This window comes from Lithobates pipiens, unplaced genomic scaffold (assembly GCF_037356315.1).
Source record: "Lithobates pipiens isolate NorthernLeopardFrog02 unplaced genomic scaffold, aLitPip1_a1.2 Scaffold_16, whole genome shotgun sequence".
NCBI classification, from domain to species: domain Eukaryota; kingdom Metazoa; phylum Chordata; class Amphibia; order Anura; family Ranidae; genus Lithobates; species Lithobates pipiens.
Window position 1 is genome coordinate 384,854,226 of NW_027507748.1, and position 17,705 is coordinate 384,871,930.

The following is a 17,705-nucleotide window of genomic DNA, read 5'->3' on the forward strand; positions in this document are numbered from 1 at the left end:
GTCAGCCGCAATGTTTAGGTGTTTTATAAATTATATTAGTGCACAGGAAAAAGTCAGGATAGCCCCAGCAGCTGGAACTACAATGCCCTCCTAGGCAGATGAAAAAGATATTACCGTATTTATCAGCATATAACACGCACTTTTTTCCCCTTAAAATCAGGGGAAAATCACGGGTGCGTGTTATACGCCGATCCTCCATGATTTTTGCACGATTTTTGAGCCTCTGGGCGCTTTTCAGCCGGTTTCGGTTGTTCTCGGCGGCTTTTGGGCCTTCTCGAGAAAGGCCAAAAGCTGACGATAAGGGCCGAAGGCGGCCGAAATAGCGAGAAGGGCCGAAGGCGGCTGAGAACTACCGGGCGCCGCCGAGATACACCGGACATCTCGGCGGCGCCATTTTTAAAAATAAAATCTGAAATGAACACTGACAAGGGGACAATGATGCACAAGGCTGCAATGATGGACAGGCTGCATGACAAAGCTGCAATGATGGACAGGCTCCATGACAAGGCTGCAATGATGGACAGGCTGCATGACAAGGCTGCAATGATGGAAAGGCTGCATGACAAGGCTGCAAATGACACTGATAAGGCTGCATTGATGGGCATTTAAATGTAAGGTTTTTTTTTCCTTAAATTTCCCTCATAAACTTGGGGTGTGTGTTATACACCGGCGCGTGTTTTATACGCCGATAAATACAGTATATGCTCTCCCCAGAGAGACTGACCATTCTCACATATGGGTCAAATAAAGTTTATTGTGCAATGTGTGTGTCTTTTATTTCATAAAAAAAAAAAACACTTCCGCCAAAGGATATCCTTAGTATAGTGTAGTATGTCCCAGAAAAAAAAGACTATTAAATCAGAAGCAATTATGTTGCTCACATATAATAATGTAATGTGCCAATCACCCAGTGTTCATCCGTACAGTGACCTCCCCCATGTACAAGCTATTTTTATAGAGTATTAATTTGACTCTGGCATATATCATATCTCTCCAAGGGTATTCCTCCTTTGAAGGATCCAAATGATTCCAGCTTCACAGTATTATGATACCAAAAATAAAAATGTGTGTGATACCATTTTATTATTTAAATCCTATAAATGTAAGACTCAATCATATGTGCTCACATTATAAAGTGCAAAAAAAGTGCCAGACCAACCATACTTCCCGTGAGTTCATGAATCAACTCCCCAAAGCATAATCTACCTTACCAGATCCTCTGCCCACTAGATGAGGGGCAGTAGAAGCGCTTTTACAATCCAATGCAATCTTCTGTTTTCGCTCCACAAAAATCCACAAAAAAGAGTGTACACGACAGCATGTAAAAAGGATTAAAGAAATTGTAGTGTGTGTTTCGCATTTCTAGAAATATCCCTGACCTTGTAAAACCTCCTCCAATGTTCTCTAGCTGTATCTATTCCACAGACTTTTAGTAAAGATGGATCACAATTGTGTAAATGCCTAAAATGTCTAGAGAGGCTGTTTTTTTTTTTGTTTTTTTTAACCTTGTTTGATGTTCTAAACATGTTCATGTAACCTGACCTGAAGCTTTCTGGTGGTACACTCCACATACTGCAAACCACAAGGGCATTGAAGTAAGTAGGTTACGCAAGCAGTGTTGCAAGTAATAAACTTCCTGATCTTGTAATTCTTGTTAACCACTTTTGGACTGCCCTAGAGCAGATTTTCTGCTACAGGGTAGACCTCCTGTGCAGAATCATGTAAATATCTATGTTTCTGCACATCTGTCTACGGGGTGCATGCAACGCTGGCGGGGCCACTTCTGCTGTGATTATTCACAGCAGAAGCAGATCTGCGGATGTCGGGCACTGGATGTCACTGGCACCCACCAGTTGTTGGTAAAGAACAGAGATCTTGTCAGGGCTGGCTTAGCCCTTCCTTCTCTGGGCTGGCTGCTCAGCTGTCAGCTAATTGCCAGTTCTCATCTCTCTCCACAATTACCAGCTGTTCCTGATCATGCTCGTCTGACCTGCCTACTTAAAGCTGTCCAGCTCACTTCACCTCTGCCTTCGCCTTGGTCACATCACAAGAAACCATCTCCTGCAGTTCTGTTTAAAGACTGGCTTGCTGACATCCCTTCTGGCTCCTTATCCTGCTTGCTGTTGCTCTTCTTGGATCCGTCACTTCTGGCCTGGCTGATTACCCAATCTGGTTATTGAACTCTGGCCTGGCTGACTACTCGATCCGGTTACTGGAATCTGGCTATGCTTTGACTACGCTTTTTTCTATTTACCTTTTTATTTTTATTTAATAAAAAAGTGTGATTTGATTGTACTTCTGTCTCGGTCTGATTCATGGTTTCTGACAGTAGGCGAAGGCCATCAATTCAGAAGATACAGTCAATCCACTTGTTGGTAATATTTTTTCCAGATTGGATGAGCAAGATCACCGCATGGATCAGTTTGCCTTGGCATTACAAACGCTCCTGAGTCGCACGGCTCACCTGTAATCCCCCACTGTGGCTGCTCCTGAGTCGCACGGCTCACCTGTAATCCCCCCACTGTGGCTGCTCCTGTACAACCTGAGTCATAGGCTATCCCTGCTTCTGCAACAGTCTTTGTGCAGGCACCCGCCTCGAGTACTAGCTCTATAAGAAGTATGTCTGGTTCCGCTCCGCTCCCCCAGTGATTTGGGGGCAATGCAGAGGGTTTCTCAATCAGGTTGAGATATACTTCGAGATGCTGCCCCAGGCGTTTCCCATGGACAGAAGCAAAGTAGGTTTCATGATATCTTTGCTTTCTGAGAGAACCTTGGCCTGGGCTAACACTCTATGGGAGACGCAAAAAAAACTGTTTTCTTGAGTTACCCTGACTTTGTGGCCAAAGCGCCTGAGTTGCACGGCTCACCTGGAATCCCCCACGGTGGCGGCTCCAGTACAACCTGAGTCACAGGCCGACCCTGCTGTGCCAGTCTCTGTGCAGGCACCCACCTCGAGTATTACCTCTATAAGAGGTATGTCTGGTTCCGCTCTGCTTCGAGATGCTGCCCCAGGCGTTTCCCATGGACAGAAGCAAAGTAGGTTTTGTGATATCTTTGCTTTCTGAGTGAGCCTTGGCCTGGGCTAACCATCTATGGGAGATACAAAAACCTGTTGTCTTGATTTACCCTCCTTTAAAAGGGTATTTGACGTTCCTGCACGCTCCGCTTCTGCTGCCAAATGCCTCATGTCCATCAGAGTACGAGAACTGTTGCCGACTACGCCATTGAATTTAGTACTCTGGCAGCAGAGGTTGCTTGGAAAAATGAGGCCCTCGTGGCTGCTTTTTCTCTTGGTCTCTCGGATTCCATCAAGGATGAGATAGCAGCTCGAGATATACCCACTGAGCTGGAGAGCTTGATCTCGTTTGCCATCCTCATTGACTCCAGACTCAGAGAAAGACTTTATCTTAAGGAGCGCTTGCGGAAGCCTCCTGAACATTTGCCTGCGAGCTTTGTAGTCCCACCCATGCCTCCCTCACCTCCCTTGCCTCCTGGTACCGAGCCGGTCAATGAAGATGAACCCATGCACCTGGGTTTCACGCGTTTCTCTGCGGATGAGAGAGCCTTTAGGAGGAGGGAGAGATTATGCCTTTATTATGGCCAGGCAGGTCACTTTTTGAAGTCTTGTCCTAAGCGTCCAGGGAATGGCCAAACCTTGAGGTCCTGTCATGGACAAACCTTAGGTGGCATTACAATAATTTTTTTTAACAAAATAAAGAGGCCCAGGCGCTACCTGACGTAACTAAATAAATTATGTAAATATATACAAATATATGAAAAATATGTATGTATGCAAGCTAATACCCCCAACAGAGGGGAATAGACTCCAGGTTGAGTGGTAGTTATATTCCCTCAGTAAACACAAACGGGAAATAAAAGTGAAAAAGTGAAGAATAAGCCTTGTAAAAGGAATCCAGAAAAGAGGAGTAGGCAAGGGGAGTCTACAAAGAAGTACTACAAAGAGGTACTAGTGACGTGTAACTCTCGCCCAGGGGATCTTGCCCAAAGCGTCCATAAATAGATAGACAATAAATAAATAATAAATAATATAAATAATTCCAAGAGAAAAGAGAACTACAATACTGGCTAGGGGGTGTGTAGGCACAATCTAAGTGACACTATAAGAGGTCATAGATACATGTAGATAATAATAAATGTGTGCATGTACCCAATTTAACATAAGTGCTAGGGTTAGGCAAAAAATGTGTAAAAAAATGTGCAAAAAATATATGCAAAAAATATATATGTGCAAATGTGCAAAAATGTGCAAAAAAATATAATGTGCAAAAAATATGCAAAAATTGTAGCTGATTACATGAAATTCATAAACAAATGTATTAATTGATCAGTGAAACGTCCTTCAAAGGCAATAGGTGCAGTCCTTATGAAAACAAAAACACCAAAGGCCAAACACAAGACCAAAGACAAAAACAAAAACAAAAATGCAGTCCAAATAAGAATGTGAAAAATCTCAAATTCTTCCAATAAATGCAGATAAAGGTGACTGGTGCTCAGACATGAAAAGCTCAAGTGACTTCCGTGCTCGCCCCCTCAGGTCCCCACTCACCAAATCTCTATGCCCACACGGGGCGAACAGGCCTCTTATAGTGCACAGTGCAGGGTCTGGTTACTCCACGGGTGAGCATGTCCAAAGGGAGCACGTCCAGGGAAAAAACGACCTTCCACCTTTGTCTCCTTCCTTAATCTGTGGAATAGTTTCCACTCGGTTGGTGATAGTATATCAGGGTATCCTCAGAGAAATAGAAAGGGTCTCATAGTGCAGTATCTCCAAGATTACAAAAGTTGAGTTCAAAAATTGTAAACTTTATTAGAGCATCAAAAATAAAAATAAAAAGATAAAAAAAATTTTTTAAAAACAATCAATGACAAAAACAAAAGGACAAAAAATAATAATAATCAGATAAAAAATTACACACGGGAAGTGTTTTACATAATATACCAAGAACCACAGTCCCGAACAGGTAGCTAAACCATGAAAAATTGTAATAGATTTAAAAGTTATAATAAAAAATTATAATAAAAAATTATTTTCTCTCGTAGACCAGGGCAAGAGCATTTGCACACCCCCTCTAGATAAACAATATAAGCAGAGGAGCCCTTAGGTGAGATAACCCCAAGCCCTGGGGTCACTGTGCACCTCCAGAGCATGACACCCTAGGGAGGGGAAACACTCACCGCTGGTCTTTGCCGAGTGCAAAACAGAAAAAAGAGACCTTAGCGGTCTGAAACGCCGGTAATCGAGCGAGGAACGAGCGGGGATCTGGGCACGGTGCTGGCGTGCGTTCCAGCCTGCGCTCCGTCTCAGCTCGTCAACCCGGAAGTGGTGTGCGTGGTACGTCAGACGCGTTTCGTCATAGGACGTCTTCAGCGACGATACCACGCCACCGCACACACATCTTAAATATTCAAGAGAAAGGCCACCCATTGGCTCAGGAAAAAAGGCCAGGAGGTGAGTCAGCGAATTGAGAGTTCCCCACATACCCGATGCATTACCATATCATCTGCGTAATATGGGGCCGTCTCCTAGGTATTTGGAGAACAAACCCAAATTGTATTATATTTACATACACGTGGGTATAACTATCAGGGAGATGGTGCAACATCTAAGGTCTCTTTTTTCTGTTTTGCACTCGGCAAAGACCAGCGGTGAGTGTTTCCCCTCCCTAGGGCAGTGATGGCGAACCTTGGCACCCCAGATGTTTTAGAACTACATTTCCCATGATGCTCACCTACACTGCAGAGTGCATGAGCATCATGGGAAATGTAGTTCCAAAACATCTGGGGTGCCAAGGTTCGCCATCACCGCCCTAGGGTGTCATGCTCTGGAGGTGCACAGTGACCCCAGGGCTTGGGGTTATCTCACCTAAGGGCTCCTCTGCTTATATTGTTTATCTAGAGGGGGTGTGCAAATGCTCTTGCCCTGGTCTACGAGAGAAAATAATTTTTTATTATAATTTTTTATTATAACTTTTAAATCTATTACAATTTTTCATGGTTTAGCTACCTGTTCGGGACTGTGGTTCTTGGTATATTATGTAAAACACTTCCCGTGTGTAATTTTTTGTTATCTGATTATTATTATTTTTTGTGCTTTTGTTTTTGTCATTGATTGTTTTTAAAAAAAAAAATTTTGATCTTTTTATTTTTATTTTTGATGCTCTAATAAAGTTTACAATTTTTGAACTCAACTTTTGTAATCTTGGAGATACTGCACTATGAGACCCTTTCTATTTCTCTGAGGATACCCTGATATACTATCACCAACCGAGTGGAAACTATTCCACAGATTAAGGAAGGAGACAAAGGTGGAAGGTCGTTTTTTCCCTGGACGTGCTCCCTTTGGACGTGCTCACCCGTGGAGTAACCAGACCCTGCACTGTGCACTATAAGAGGCCTGTTCGCCCCGTGTGGGCATAGAGATTTGGTGAGTGGGGACCTGAGGGGGCGAGCACGGAAGTCACTTGAGCTTTTCATGTCTGAGCACCAGTCACCTTTATCTGCATTTATTGGAAGAATTTGAGATTTTTCACATTCTTATTTGGACTGCATTTTTGTTTTTGTTTTTGTCTTTGGTCTTGTGTTTGGCCTTTGGTGTTTTTGTTTTCATAAGGACTACACCTATTGCCTTTGAAGGACGTTTCACTGATCAATTAATACATTTGTTTATGAATTTCATGTAATCAGCTACAATTTTTGCATATTTTTTGCACATTATATTTTTTTGCACATTTTTGCTGTTTTTGCACATATATATTTTTTGCATATATTTTTTGCACATTTTTTACACATTTTTTGCCTAACCCTAGCACTTATGTTAAATTGGGTACATGCACACATTTATTATTATCTACATGTATCTATGACCTCTTATAGTGTCACTTAGATTGTGCCTACGCACCCCCTAGCCAGTATTGTAGTTCTCTTTTCTCTTGGAATTATTTATATTATTTATTATTTATTGTCTATCTATTTATGGATGCTTTGGGCAAGACCCCCTGGGCTAGAGTTAAACGTCACTAGTACCTCTTTGTAGTACTTCTTTGTAGACTCCCCTTGCCTACTCCTCTTTTCTGGATTCCTTTTACAAGGCTTATTCTTCACTTTTTCACTTTTATTTCCCGTTTGTGTTTACTGAGGGAATATAACTACCACTCAACCTGGAGTCTATTCCCCTCTGTTGGGGGTATTAGCTTGCATACATACATATTTTTCATATATTTGTATATATTTACATAATTTATTTAGTTACGTCAGGTAGCGCCTGGGCCTCTTTATTTTGATAAAAAAAATTATTGTTACATCTCGTGATCCCATTTGGGGCTGTGAGATATAGGGGCGGTGACACCTGATGATAGCTGTGTTGTCTGTTTTTCTGGTTTACCCATACATACCATTTAGCGCGGCTGTGGTCTTTTGAGACCGCCTTTACATAGCTTCTTAGGTGGCGTTGTTTTGTCCCCAGTTATCCAGAAGGATAAGCCCCTGGTTTCGGTCACTCTTTCTTGGGCTGAGTCGTCCATCGAGATACAGGCTCTAATCCACTCTGCGGCTGCAGGCCTGTTCATTGATGCTGCATTTGTTTTGCAGCACTCTATTCCGCTGCAGCTGCTTGACACTCCACTTGCCATTGAGGCTCTTGACGGGAGACCTCTACAGCCTGCCCATGTGACTCATGAGTCGGTTCCATTGTCCATGGCCATAGGGGCTCTTCACCATGAGATAATCCAATTCCAAGTTATTTCCTCACCCAGGTTTCCGCTGGTTATTGGTTATCCTTGGTTACAGAGGCACAACCCCTCTTTTGATTGGCTCCGTGCTGAGGTTCTCTCCTGGTCACCACAATGCAGTGAGACATGCTTCCTGAAGGTATCCAAGGTCTTGTGCATCTCTTCACTCCCCTCTCTGCCGGAGGAGTACCGCGATTTTAGCGATGTCTTTGATAAAGGTCAAGCTGGTATTTTGCCTCCACACCGGTCTTATGATTGCGCAATTGACCTTCAACCTGGTGCCATACCTCCTTGTGGCCGGGTTTACCCTTTGTCGGTCTTGGAGGATAAGGCCATGGAGGAGTATGTTGCTGATGCACTTTTTCGAGGTTTCATCTGCAAATCCACGTCTCCTGCTGGTTTCTTCTTTGTGAAGAAGAGCGGTGAACTGAGACCTTGTATAGATTATAGGAGTCTCAATCGTGTCACGATTAAGAGTGCCTACCCAATTCCATTGATTACAGAGTTATTTGACCGCCTCAAGGGAGCAACGGTTTTTGCAAAGCTTGGTTTGAGAGGGGCAGACAATCTTGTGCGCATTAAGGAGGGCGACGAGTGGAAGACTGCGTTTAATACCAGAACCGGCCATTATGAATACCTGGTAATGCCTTTTGGCCTTTGTAACGCCCCAGCAGTTTTCCAGGAATTTATTAACCACTTAACGACCAGCGCACACCGATGTATGTTCTATATTTGAAGAGGGATATCTCGGTAACGACAGCAGCTGCTGCCACAACCGAGATATTCATCTCTTCAGGCACCGGTCATGTGTACGATAACGGTGGTCTCCGCGGCGGTTTCGCTGCGAGATCACCGCTATTGGCGGTGGGAGAGGTACCACCCCCCCTCCCACACCTTCCGCTGCTTACTGGAGCCGTCGGTAGTGGCGGAGGCGATCGGGTCCTTTTCCTAGCTGGGTATGGAGACGAGTGAGGCTAAGATGGCCCCCACTCGTCTCTATACCATAGGAGGGCGGAAGCGACGTCAAAACGTCACTTCCGCCCATACCTCTTAAAGGTATTTTTTTTTAAATGTAATTTTTTTTTTTTTTTTTTTTTTTTTTTTGCATTTTAGTCCAAATATGAGATCTGAGGACTTTTTGACCGCAGATCTCATATTTAAGAGGACCTGTCATGCTTTTTTCTATTATAAGGGATGTTTACATTCCTTATAATAGGAATAAAAGTGATCCATTTTTTTTTTTTTAAACAGTGTAAAAATAAATAAAATCAATTAAAATAAATAAGAAAAAAAAAAAGGTTTTTAAAAACACCCTGTCACGACGAGCTTGCGCACAGAAGCGAGGGCATACGTGAGTAGCGCCCGCATATGAAAACGGTGGTCAAACCACACATGTGAGGTATCACCGCGATCGGTAGACCTCCTCTGTAACACAAAAAATGCAACCTGTAGAATTTTTTAAATGTCGCTTATGGATATTTTTGAGGCTAAAAGTTTGACGCCATTCCACGAGCGGGCGCAATTTTTAAGCGTGACATGTTGGGTATCAATTTACTCGGCATACCATTATCTTTCACCATATAAAAAAAATTGGGCTAATTTTACTGTTGTCTTAACTTTTTATTCAAAAAAGTTAATTTTTCCAAAAAAAGTGCGCTTGTAAGACCGCTGCACATATACGGTGTGAAAAAAAGTATTTCAATGACCGCCATTTTATTCTCAAGGGTGTTAGAAAAAAAACAATATAACATGTTTGGGGGTTCTAAGTCATTTTCTAGCAAAAAAAACTGTTTTAAACATGTAAACGCCAAATCTGAAAAAGAGGCCTGGTCCTTAAGTGGTTAACGATGTCCTCCGAGATTCATTGCAGTTATGTGTGGTGGTTTAGCTCGATGATATCCTCATATTTTCCAAGTCCCTGGAGAGCCACCACACAGATGTCTGTCGTGTGCTTCAAAAACTAAGAGAGAACAATCTCTATTGTAAACTGGAGAAGTGCGAGTTCCATCGTGAACAGGTTACATTCCTGGGCTATGTCATTTCCACTGCTGGTTTTTCGATGGACCCAGAGAAACTTTCGGCAGTCCTACAGTGGCCTCGACCCATGGGTTTACGTCCTCTGCAGCATTTCCTGGGTTTTGCCAACTACTATCCGAAGTTTATTCATAACTTCTTATCTCTGGTCAAGCCCCTGACTGATATGACCAGAAAGGACGATAACCCACAGAGTTGGTCTCCGGAGTCCATTAAGGCCTTTGAGACTCTCAAGGCTGCCTTTGTTTCTGCTCCTGTGTTGGCACATCCTGATCCTACGTTGCCTTTTATCCTAGAAGTTGATGCTTCTGAGACTGGAGTTGGCGCCCTTCTGTCTCAACGTCCTAACTCTGAGAGCGCTATGCATCCGTGTGGCTACTTTTCCAAGAAATTGTCACCTGCTGAGTGCAATTATGAGATTGGTGACGGAGAGCTGTTGGCGATCATTTTAGCCCTGAAAGAATGGAGACATCTCCTTGAATGTACCACTGTGCCTGTTCTTATTCTTGCTGACCATAAGAATCTTACATTCTTGTCTGAGGCTAAGCGACTCTCTCCCAGAAGGGCACGATGGGCTCTTTTCTTGTCGAGCTTTAATTACATTGTCTCATTCTTACCCGGTACTAAGAATGTAAAGGCTGATGCTTTGTCACGACAATTTTCCTCCACTTCCAAGTCGGAGTCGGTTCCCGCTTCCTATGATTCCTCCTGATCATATCTTGGCTACGGTTCGCACCAGTCTTACTTCTCATTTGGGTGACAAAATTCTTGCTGCTCAGGTCCATGCTCCTGCTGAGAAACCTTGTGACCGCTGCTTTGTCCTAGAGAGTCTCCGTACTGCTTACCAGACTTACCATTCTCCCAGGGCAGCTGGCCATCCTGGGAAAAATCAACTAATTTGGGCCATTTCCCAACAATTCTGGTGGCCTAGTCTACGGGCTGATGTTACTGCCTTCGTAGATGCCTGTCCCATGTGTTCTCAGAGTAAGACTCCACGACACCTTCCAGTGGGCCTCCTACAACCCATACCCAATGGAGAGAGGCCCTGGACTCACCTGTCAATGGATTTCATTGTTGAGTTGCCCAACTCCCAAGGCAACACTGTTATCATCCTTATGGTGGTTGATCGGTTCTCAAAGATGTGTCATTGTATTCCACTTAAGAAGTTGCCTACCTCTAAGGAACTGGCTTCCATTTTTGTTTTGCTTACATGGGCTACCCAAGGTGATTGTCTCAGACAGGGGCAGTCAGTTTGTCTCCCGGTTCTGGCGAGCCTTTTGTGCACAGTTGGGAATCCAGCTTGCGTTCTCTTCTGCATATCACCCGCAGTCTAATGGGGCCGCAGTGCGAGCCAGTCAGTCCTTGGAGAAATTCCTACGTTGTTATATTTCTGACCACCATAACAACTGGTCAGACCTATTACCATGGGCAGAGTTTGCTCACAACTGTGCCTTGAATTCTGCCACCCGATTGTCTCCATTTATGGCGAATTATGGTTTCCAACCTTCCACGTTGCCTGACTTGTTTGTTCCGCAGAGTATTCCTGCGTTAGAGGAGCATCTCCGTGGTCTTCGTTCCACTTGGGTACAAGTCCAGGAGGCTTTGCGTCATGCTAATGATAGGTACAGACTCCAGACTGACCGCAGATGCCTGCCTGCGCCTTCCTACCAGGTTGGGGACAGGGTCTGGCTGTCATCTCGCAACCTCCGGCTTTGTGTTCCCTCACTGAAGTTTGCACCTCAGTTTATTGGGCCTTTCCGTATCCTTCGCAGGATTAACCCCGTGGCTTACGTGTTGGACCTTCCTCCTAGTATGCGATCTCAAATGTGTTTCATGTCTTCTTATTAAAACCGTTGGTCTGTAACCGATTTACCACCTCGTTGCCACGCCCTCACCCTGTTCAGGTTGAGAACCATGAGGAATATGAGGTAAAATCCATTGTTGACTCCCGTAGGTTCCGTGGGCGCATACAGTACCTGGTGCATTGGAAGGGGTGCAGTCCTGATGAACGCTCCTGGTTTCATCCTTGGACGTACATGCCCCTGTCCTCCTCCGCGAGTTCCATAGATGGTTTCCCCTCAAGCCCAGTGGCCCTCCGAGGGAGAGGGGTCATTGAGGAGGGGGTACTCTCAGGGCTGGCTTAGCCCTTCCTTCTCTAGGCTGGCTGCTCAGCTGTCCGCTAATTACCAGTTCTCATCTCTCTCCACAGTTACCAGCTGTTCCTGATCACGCTCGTCTGACCTGCCTACTTAAAGCTGTCCAACTCGCTTCACCTCTGCCTTCACCTTGGTCACATCACAAGAAACCATCTCCTGCAGTTCTGTTTAAAGACTGGCTTGCTGACATCCCTTCTGGCCCCTTAGCCTGCTTGTTGTTGCTCTACTTGGATCCCTGACTTCTGGCCTGGCTGATTACCTGGTCTGGTTATTAAACTGTGGACTGGCTGACTACTCGATCCAGTTACTGGAATCTGGCTATGCTTTGACTACGCTTTTTACATTTACCTTTTTATTCTTATTTAATAAACAAGTGTGATTTAATTGTACTTCTGTCTCGGTCTGATTCATGGTTTCTGACAGATCTGCCTATGTAAGCAAGGCAGATCTCCATTCTGACAGAGGGATGGATTTTGTGCCCCCGCAAAGCAGAGAATCCATCTCTTCCCCTAGTAAAAGCAGCACATTCAGTACACAAAAACACTGGCTAGGCACACAGTTAACCAGGGGTCAAGTCCTAGGGAAAAAAGTATGGGAACTCCCACCCAAGATCCACTCGCCCACCAAAAAAAAAATGAAACGCTCATATGCACAAATGCTTCAAAAGTGGTATTTTTCATCCAATTTTCATATTGTGTGTATGAAGCTTAACTGTTAGTACATAAAAAAAAACAATCCTCAATAAACATTAATACGGCAATTCTCTGAATAATTAGCATTCATTCAATTGTGCTTCCATGCAAATGTGAACATCATGTTCTGATCTTTATTGGGGAATTTTATTTTGTATATAGAGTGTTTGTTTATGTGGTGAGTTTACACTTTTCATTGAACAGAGTTTGGATAACACAGGGTTAAAAGGAAAGGTCATAAATTACCTGCACATTATCTGGACAGAATGCTTGGGGAGATAGTGATGTGTTCCTGCTTAGGAGATGTGTTTCCATCCGATCTCCCCATAGAGGAGAGCGGGACTTTGACAGGTCTGACAGCGTATCAATCCCCCCCTGAGCAAAGCTGAGTCCGCCGTGCGGACTGCCCGTGTGAAAGGGCCACTCCCACTGCACCCCTGACTCCCTATAGGCTGAACCCACCTGTCCTCAATTGGATCCCTGTTCTCCCAGACACCCTTTAATTGCTCTCACACCAGCGCTGTTCACCACGTCTACACAGTGACATTTGGGGGTGGATTTATTAAAACCAGAGAGTGAAAAATCTGGTGCAGCTCTGCATAGAAACCAGTTTTTATTTGTCAAAGCTTAATTGAACAAGCTGAAGTTAGAAGCTTCTTGGCTACCATGCACAGCTGCACCAGATTTTGCAATTTCTGGTTTTAGTAAATCAGCCCCTTGGTGTCTTATCACAGTATTTATGCGCCATATAAGTTGTGGTTGCAGAAAATTGCTTCTCAGCTAAATCCCCAGCAACTACAAATTGGTGATTTTGTAGCAGCAATTACATTTTTTAATTCTAGCATTACAGCAGTTATAACGTGGTCCTTAGTGTTGCCATAATATGTTTTCAAAGAAACGGTCATGAAAATCTTTTTTTTTTTTTTTTTTTTAGGCTCAGATTCGAGCAGGAGTGAAATCGGAGAAAGAAAATCATGCATCCAGCACCTCAGCGGTGGAATATTCAATCACCGGGTTTTGCGCAGTTACAAATGGCAAGTGTACAAAAACACTGTATAGAATTTGTACTTTTGAAACAGTTATTCTTATTTTGCCTTTTATTTAGATCAGTAATACTATGAGAGAACCTGTGCTAGCCAATTTTTGGTTTTCGCTTAGTCGCCATTTATATAAAAGTTTTGAAGTGAGAGGATATTACAATGGTATTTTCTGACTTTTTTTTTATGCAGGTGACATGCAGTCTTGCCATACTGACTATTCTGTTGTGGATCAGGATGTGACGGGTTCAGTTATTCTCCCAGACGTTGAGTTCAGTCATACAGAGCATCTGGTGCTAGAAGATGACTCATCCCTAGAAGCTGTGAATGTAGTGGGTGAAGTTCTCTCCACCAAGCAGCTAATACTCCGAAGAGGACCAGTTGTGTTTTTAGCAGTGATAATGCTCCTAATAGGAGTGACGGTTCGACTTTTGACAGGCAATGGATAGGGTGAATGACTTGGTTACCTCTACATGAAACCCATACACAGGACAGAGCCTATGCTGGACTGTCTCAAACAGTCAGGCCATTGTGATTACCAAAGGATAGCTTGTTTTAAAAATTAATTCCAACTTTCCATAAAGATGTGAGCTGGGAACACATTTGAGGTTTGAGGGACAATACTGGTTTTATATATATATATATATATATATATATATATATATATATATATATATATATATATATAATATGGGTTTCAAGTTACCTCATACATCTTTGATCATCTAGAACTGCTTTATTTTTTTTGTCCAGAGTTCATCCAACTGTAATTTTGTCATCACTGTAATTTTGACAAGAGCTACAATCAGGTTTGCGCTAAACTAAAGTATGACATTTACTAAAGTTAATTATTTAAGCATAAGCTGATATCACTTAGTAAAATGTCACCTGCATTATACTCCTCTAGATTATATGTATTCTCTCCCTATCTTCCTTGTGATTGGCTGCTGGACAGCTATTGCTAATTAATATCTATTCTTCTGGATATAGAAATGCAGATCCTGTAATTCAGCAATCCAGGAAATCAAGTTGTATGAATTATGGCCTTATTTCTGAATTGGTTCACTAATCATTACTTATGAGTCTGATACCACAGGGTGGGTGCATCACTTGCTCGTATTCTGGTGGTTACATAAAGCCTTATTCACACCTGCGTGCTTTCATGTGCATTTTGCAGTGCATACAAAAGCATGTGTCATGAAAATACAATGTTTACAATGAGGCCCCTCACGTCTGTGCGCTACGTTGGGAAAATTGAGGCATTCCAATATTTTAAGCATTTATCCGCAATTTTCTGGTCCATTGAAATTCATGGAAGCTCATGAAAAAATGCATGGAAAACAAACACATTTAAAAAGCACTACACAAGTTAAAAAATATAAAACACAAGGAAAAATGCACGGAGAGATGTGTACCCAGAAAGTGCCTTTGTATCAAGATCTGCAGTGGAGTTGCACATGGGCTTATAATAACTAGAACATGAACTTGTCTGATGAATCAGTACTTAAATGTGATACCAGTGGTAGGAAAATGTCACATGGGTATCACTAGTCTTTATTTTCATTTTTTTTCAGAATTGGTAACGGTTTAATGACACCAGGCATTGTATTTAAAAATGATATTATGTTGGTCTGTAATAAAAAAAAAAAGGCTGCTGTTTCCATATTTCATTGCCTCTATACGTAGACGAATTACCTCAAATATTATTGTGTCTATCATAGTAGAGCCAAAATTGCCTTGAATTTAAACTTGCTTTGTTACTGTTCTTAGTAAGGAGATATTGATACTTCATTACCATTTTGCTTTGCAGTTTTGAATTCTATGTTTGATGGCAAATTCTATCAAAATGTAGGAGATATGAACATTATAGCAAATTTAAGAGAAAAAAGCTATTTTTGCATATTGAAATATTTGTAAAATCTGGGACCCTGCATATTCGTATACAATTATGTTCCTTTACAGGCTCACATTCCCAGCAGTGCCCCTAATGCAGACAGGTGTGAGTTTATGGGATTTATTTACTAAAGGCATATAGGCTTTACACTCTGCAAAGGAAATTCCACTTTACAAAGGAACCCCCCTTAGCTTAGTGAATGAGATGAAGATTAGTTGACTTTCATCATCCAAAGAATATGCTGTAAATTAGGGGGCTTTCAGAAATAGAAGTGGTAATAGTTTATTTTTATCATTTAATAAAATGGAAATAAACTGCAATTTTCTGTACCCCAGTTCCTATGTTTTCATGCATATTTGAGTTGATTAGCCTTGTTTCAATGTCACACACATACACTGTGTGTGTGTGTGTGTGTGTGTGTTGTGTGTATATGTACAGTGCCTTGCAAAAGTATTCACCCCCCCTGGCTTTTTACCTATTTTGTTACATTACAGCCTTTAGTTTAGTAATATTTTTTTATCTGAATTCTATGTGATGGATCTGAACACAATAGTCTAATTTGGTGAAGAAAATTTTTAAAAATATATACATAAAATTATTTTTCAGAAATTAAAAACTGGTAATTGGCATGTGTGTATGTATTCACCCCCTTTGTTATGAAGCCCATAAAAAGCTCTGGTGCAACCAACTACCTTCAGAAGTCGCATAATTAGTGAAATGATGTCTACCTGTGTGCAATCTAAATGTCACATGATCTGTCATTACATATACACGACTTTTTGAAAGGCCCCAGAGGCTGCAACACCTAGGCAAGATGCACCACTAACCAAACACTGCCATGAAGACCAAGGAACTCTCCAAACAAGTAAGGGACGATGTTGAGAAGTCAGGGTTAGGTTATAAAAAAAATATCCAAATCTTTGATGATCCTTAGGAGCACCATCAAATCTATCATAACTAAAGGGAAATAACATGGCACAACAGCAAACCTGCCAAGAGACAGCCGCACACCAAAACTCGCGGACCGGGCAAGGAGGACATTAATCAGAGAGGCAGCACAGAGACCTAAGGTTAACCTGGAGGAACTGCAGAGTTCCACAGCAGAGACTGGAATATCTGCAAATAGGACGACAATAAGACGTATGCTCCATAGAGTTGGGCTTTATAGCAGAGTGGTCAGAAGAAAGTCATCAAAGTCAGCAAAAAACAAAACTGCACATTTTGAGTTTGCGAAAAGGCATGTGGTAGACTCCCAAAATGTATGGAGGAAGGTGCTCTGGTCTGATGAGCCTAAAATTGAACTTTTTGGCCATCAAAGAAAACGCTGTGTCTGACGCAAACCAAACACTTCACCCAAAGAACACCACCAGGACTGCCACCACCATGTTTCACAGTGGAGATGGTGTGTTCAGGGTGATGTGCAGTGTTAGTTTTCCGCCACACATAACGTTTTGCTTTTAGAATAAAAAGTTAAATTTTGGGCTCATCTGACCAGAGCACCTTCTTCCATGTTTGTGGTGTCCCCACGTAGCTTTTCGCAAACCTGTATATCATTAAACCAACCAACTGCAGCTGGCTCCTGATGAAGTGGGCGCTGTCCCACGAAATGCATAAAGACTACATCTCATATTAATGGATTGCATTATTTATCACGCTGCTAGCTTGAATGTGCATTGGCTAAAACTATGTTTTATTAAGACACAATTTATGTGGAAGTATATATGTTGTTTTTTATGCAAACTTCAATAAAATGTTGTATTTTTATATATTCAATGTACTATTATACTCAGCACCACTCTCAAAAGTCCCATGGGCAAACAACATTTTTTTTTGGTGTTTAGATTAATAATATAACTTAGATTGCAAAATCTTTAGTTTTACTCAAATTAGTTGAAGCAAATGAATACACCCCACAACAAAAACTACCACTTTGTAAGGACAGCACAAAGTCTTCTAGGCATGGAATGAACAAATTGGCGACATATTGCAACATTCATCTTTTTCCATTCTTCAAGAACGACGTCTTTTAGAGCCTGGATGCTGGATGGAGAGTGATGCTCAACTGTCTCTATAGAATTCCCTATAGGTGTTTGGGTTCAGATCAGGAGACATACAGTACTTGGCCACTGAATCACTTTCACTCT

The 17,705-nt window shown here is 42.3% G+C and overlaps 1 protein-coding gene across 3 annotated transcripts in view; it reads left to right on the plus strand.

Annotated features, from left to right (window-relative positions):
* Positions 1-15,888, plus strand: part of LOC143983027 (multidrug and toxin extrusion protein 2-like) — a 134,054-nt gene extending 118,166 nt beyond the window's left edge. For all 3 annotated transcript variants that reach the window (XM_077482252.1, XM_077482251.1, XM_077482253.1), the window contains 2 exons: positions 13,565-13,664; positions 13,860-15,888. In XM_077482252.1, the coding sequence (XP_077338378.1) occupies positions 13,565-13,664; positions 13,860-14,116 (357 nt within the window). In that variant the 3' untranslated portion in view covers positions 14,117-15,888. The remainder of the gene's footprint in view (positions 1-13,564; positions 13,665-13,859) is intronic.
* The last annotated feature ends 1,817 nt before the right edge of the window (positions 15,889-17,705 follow it).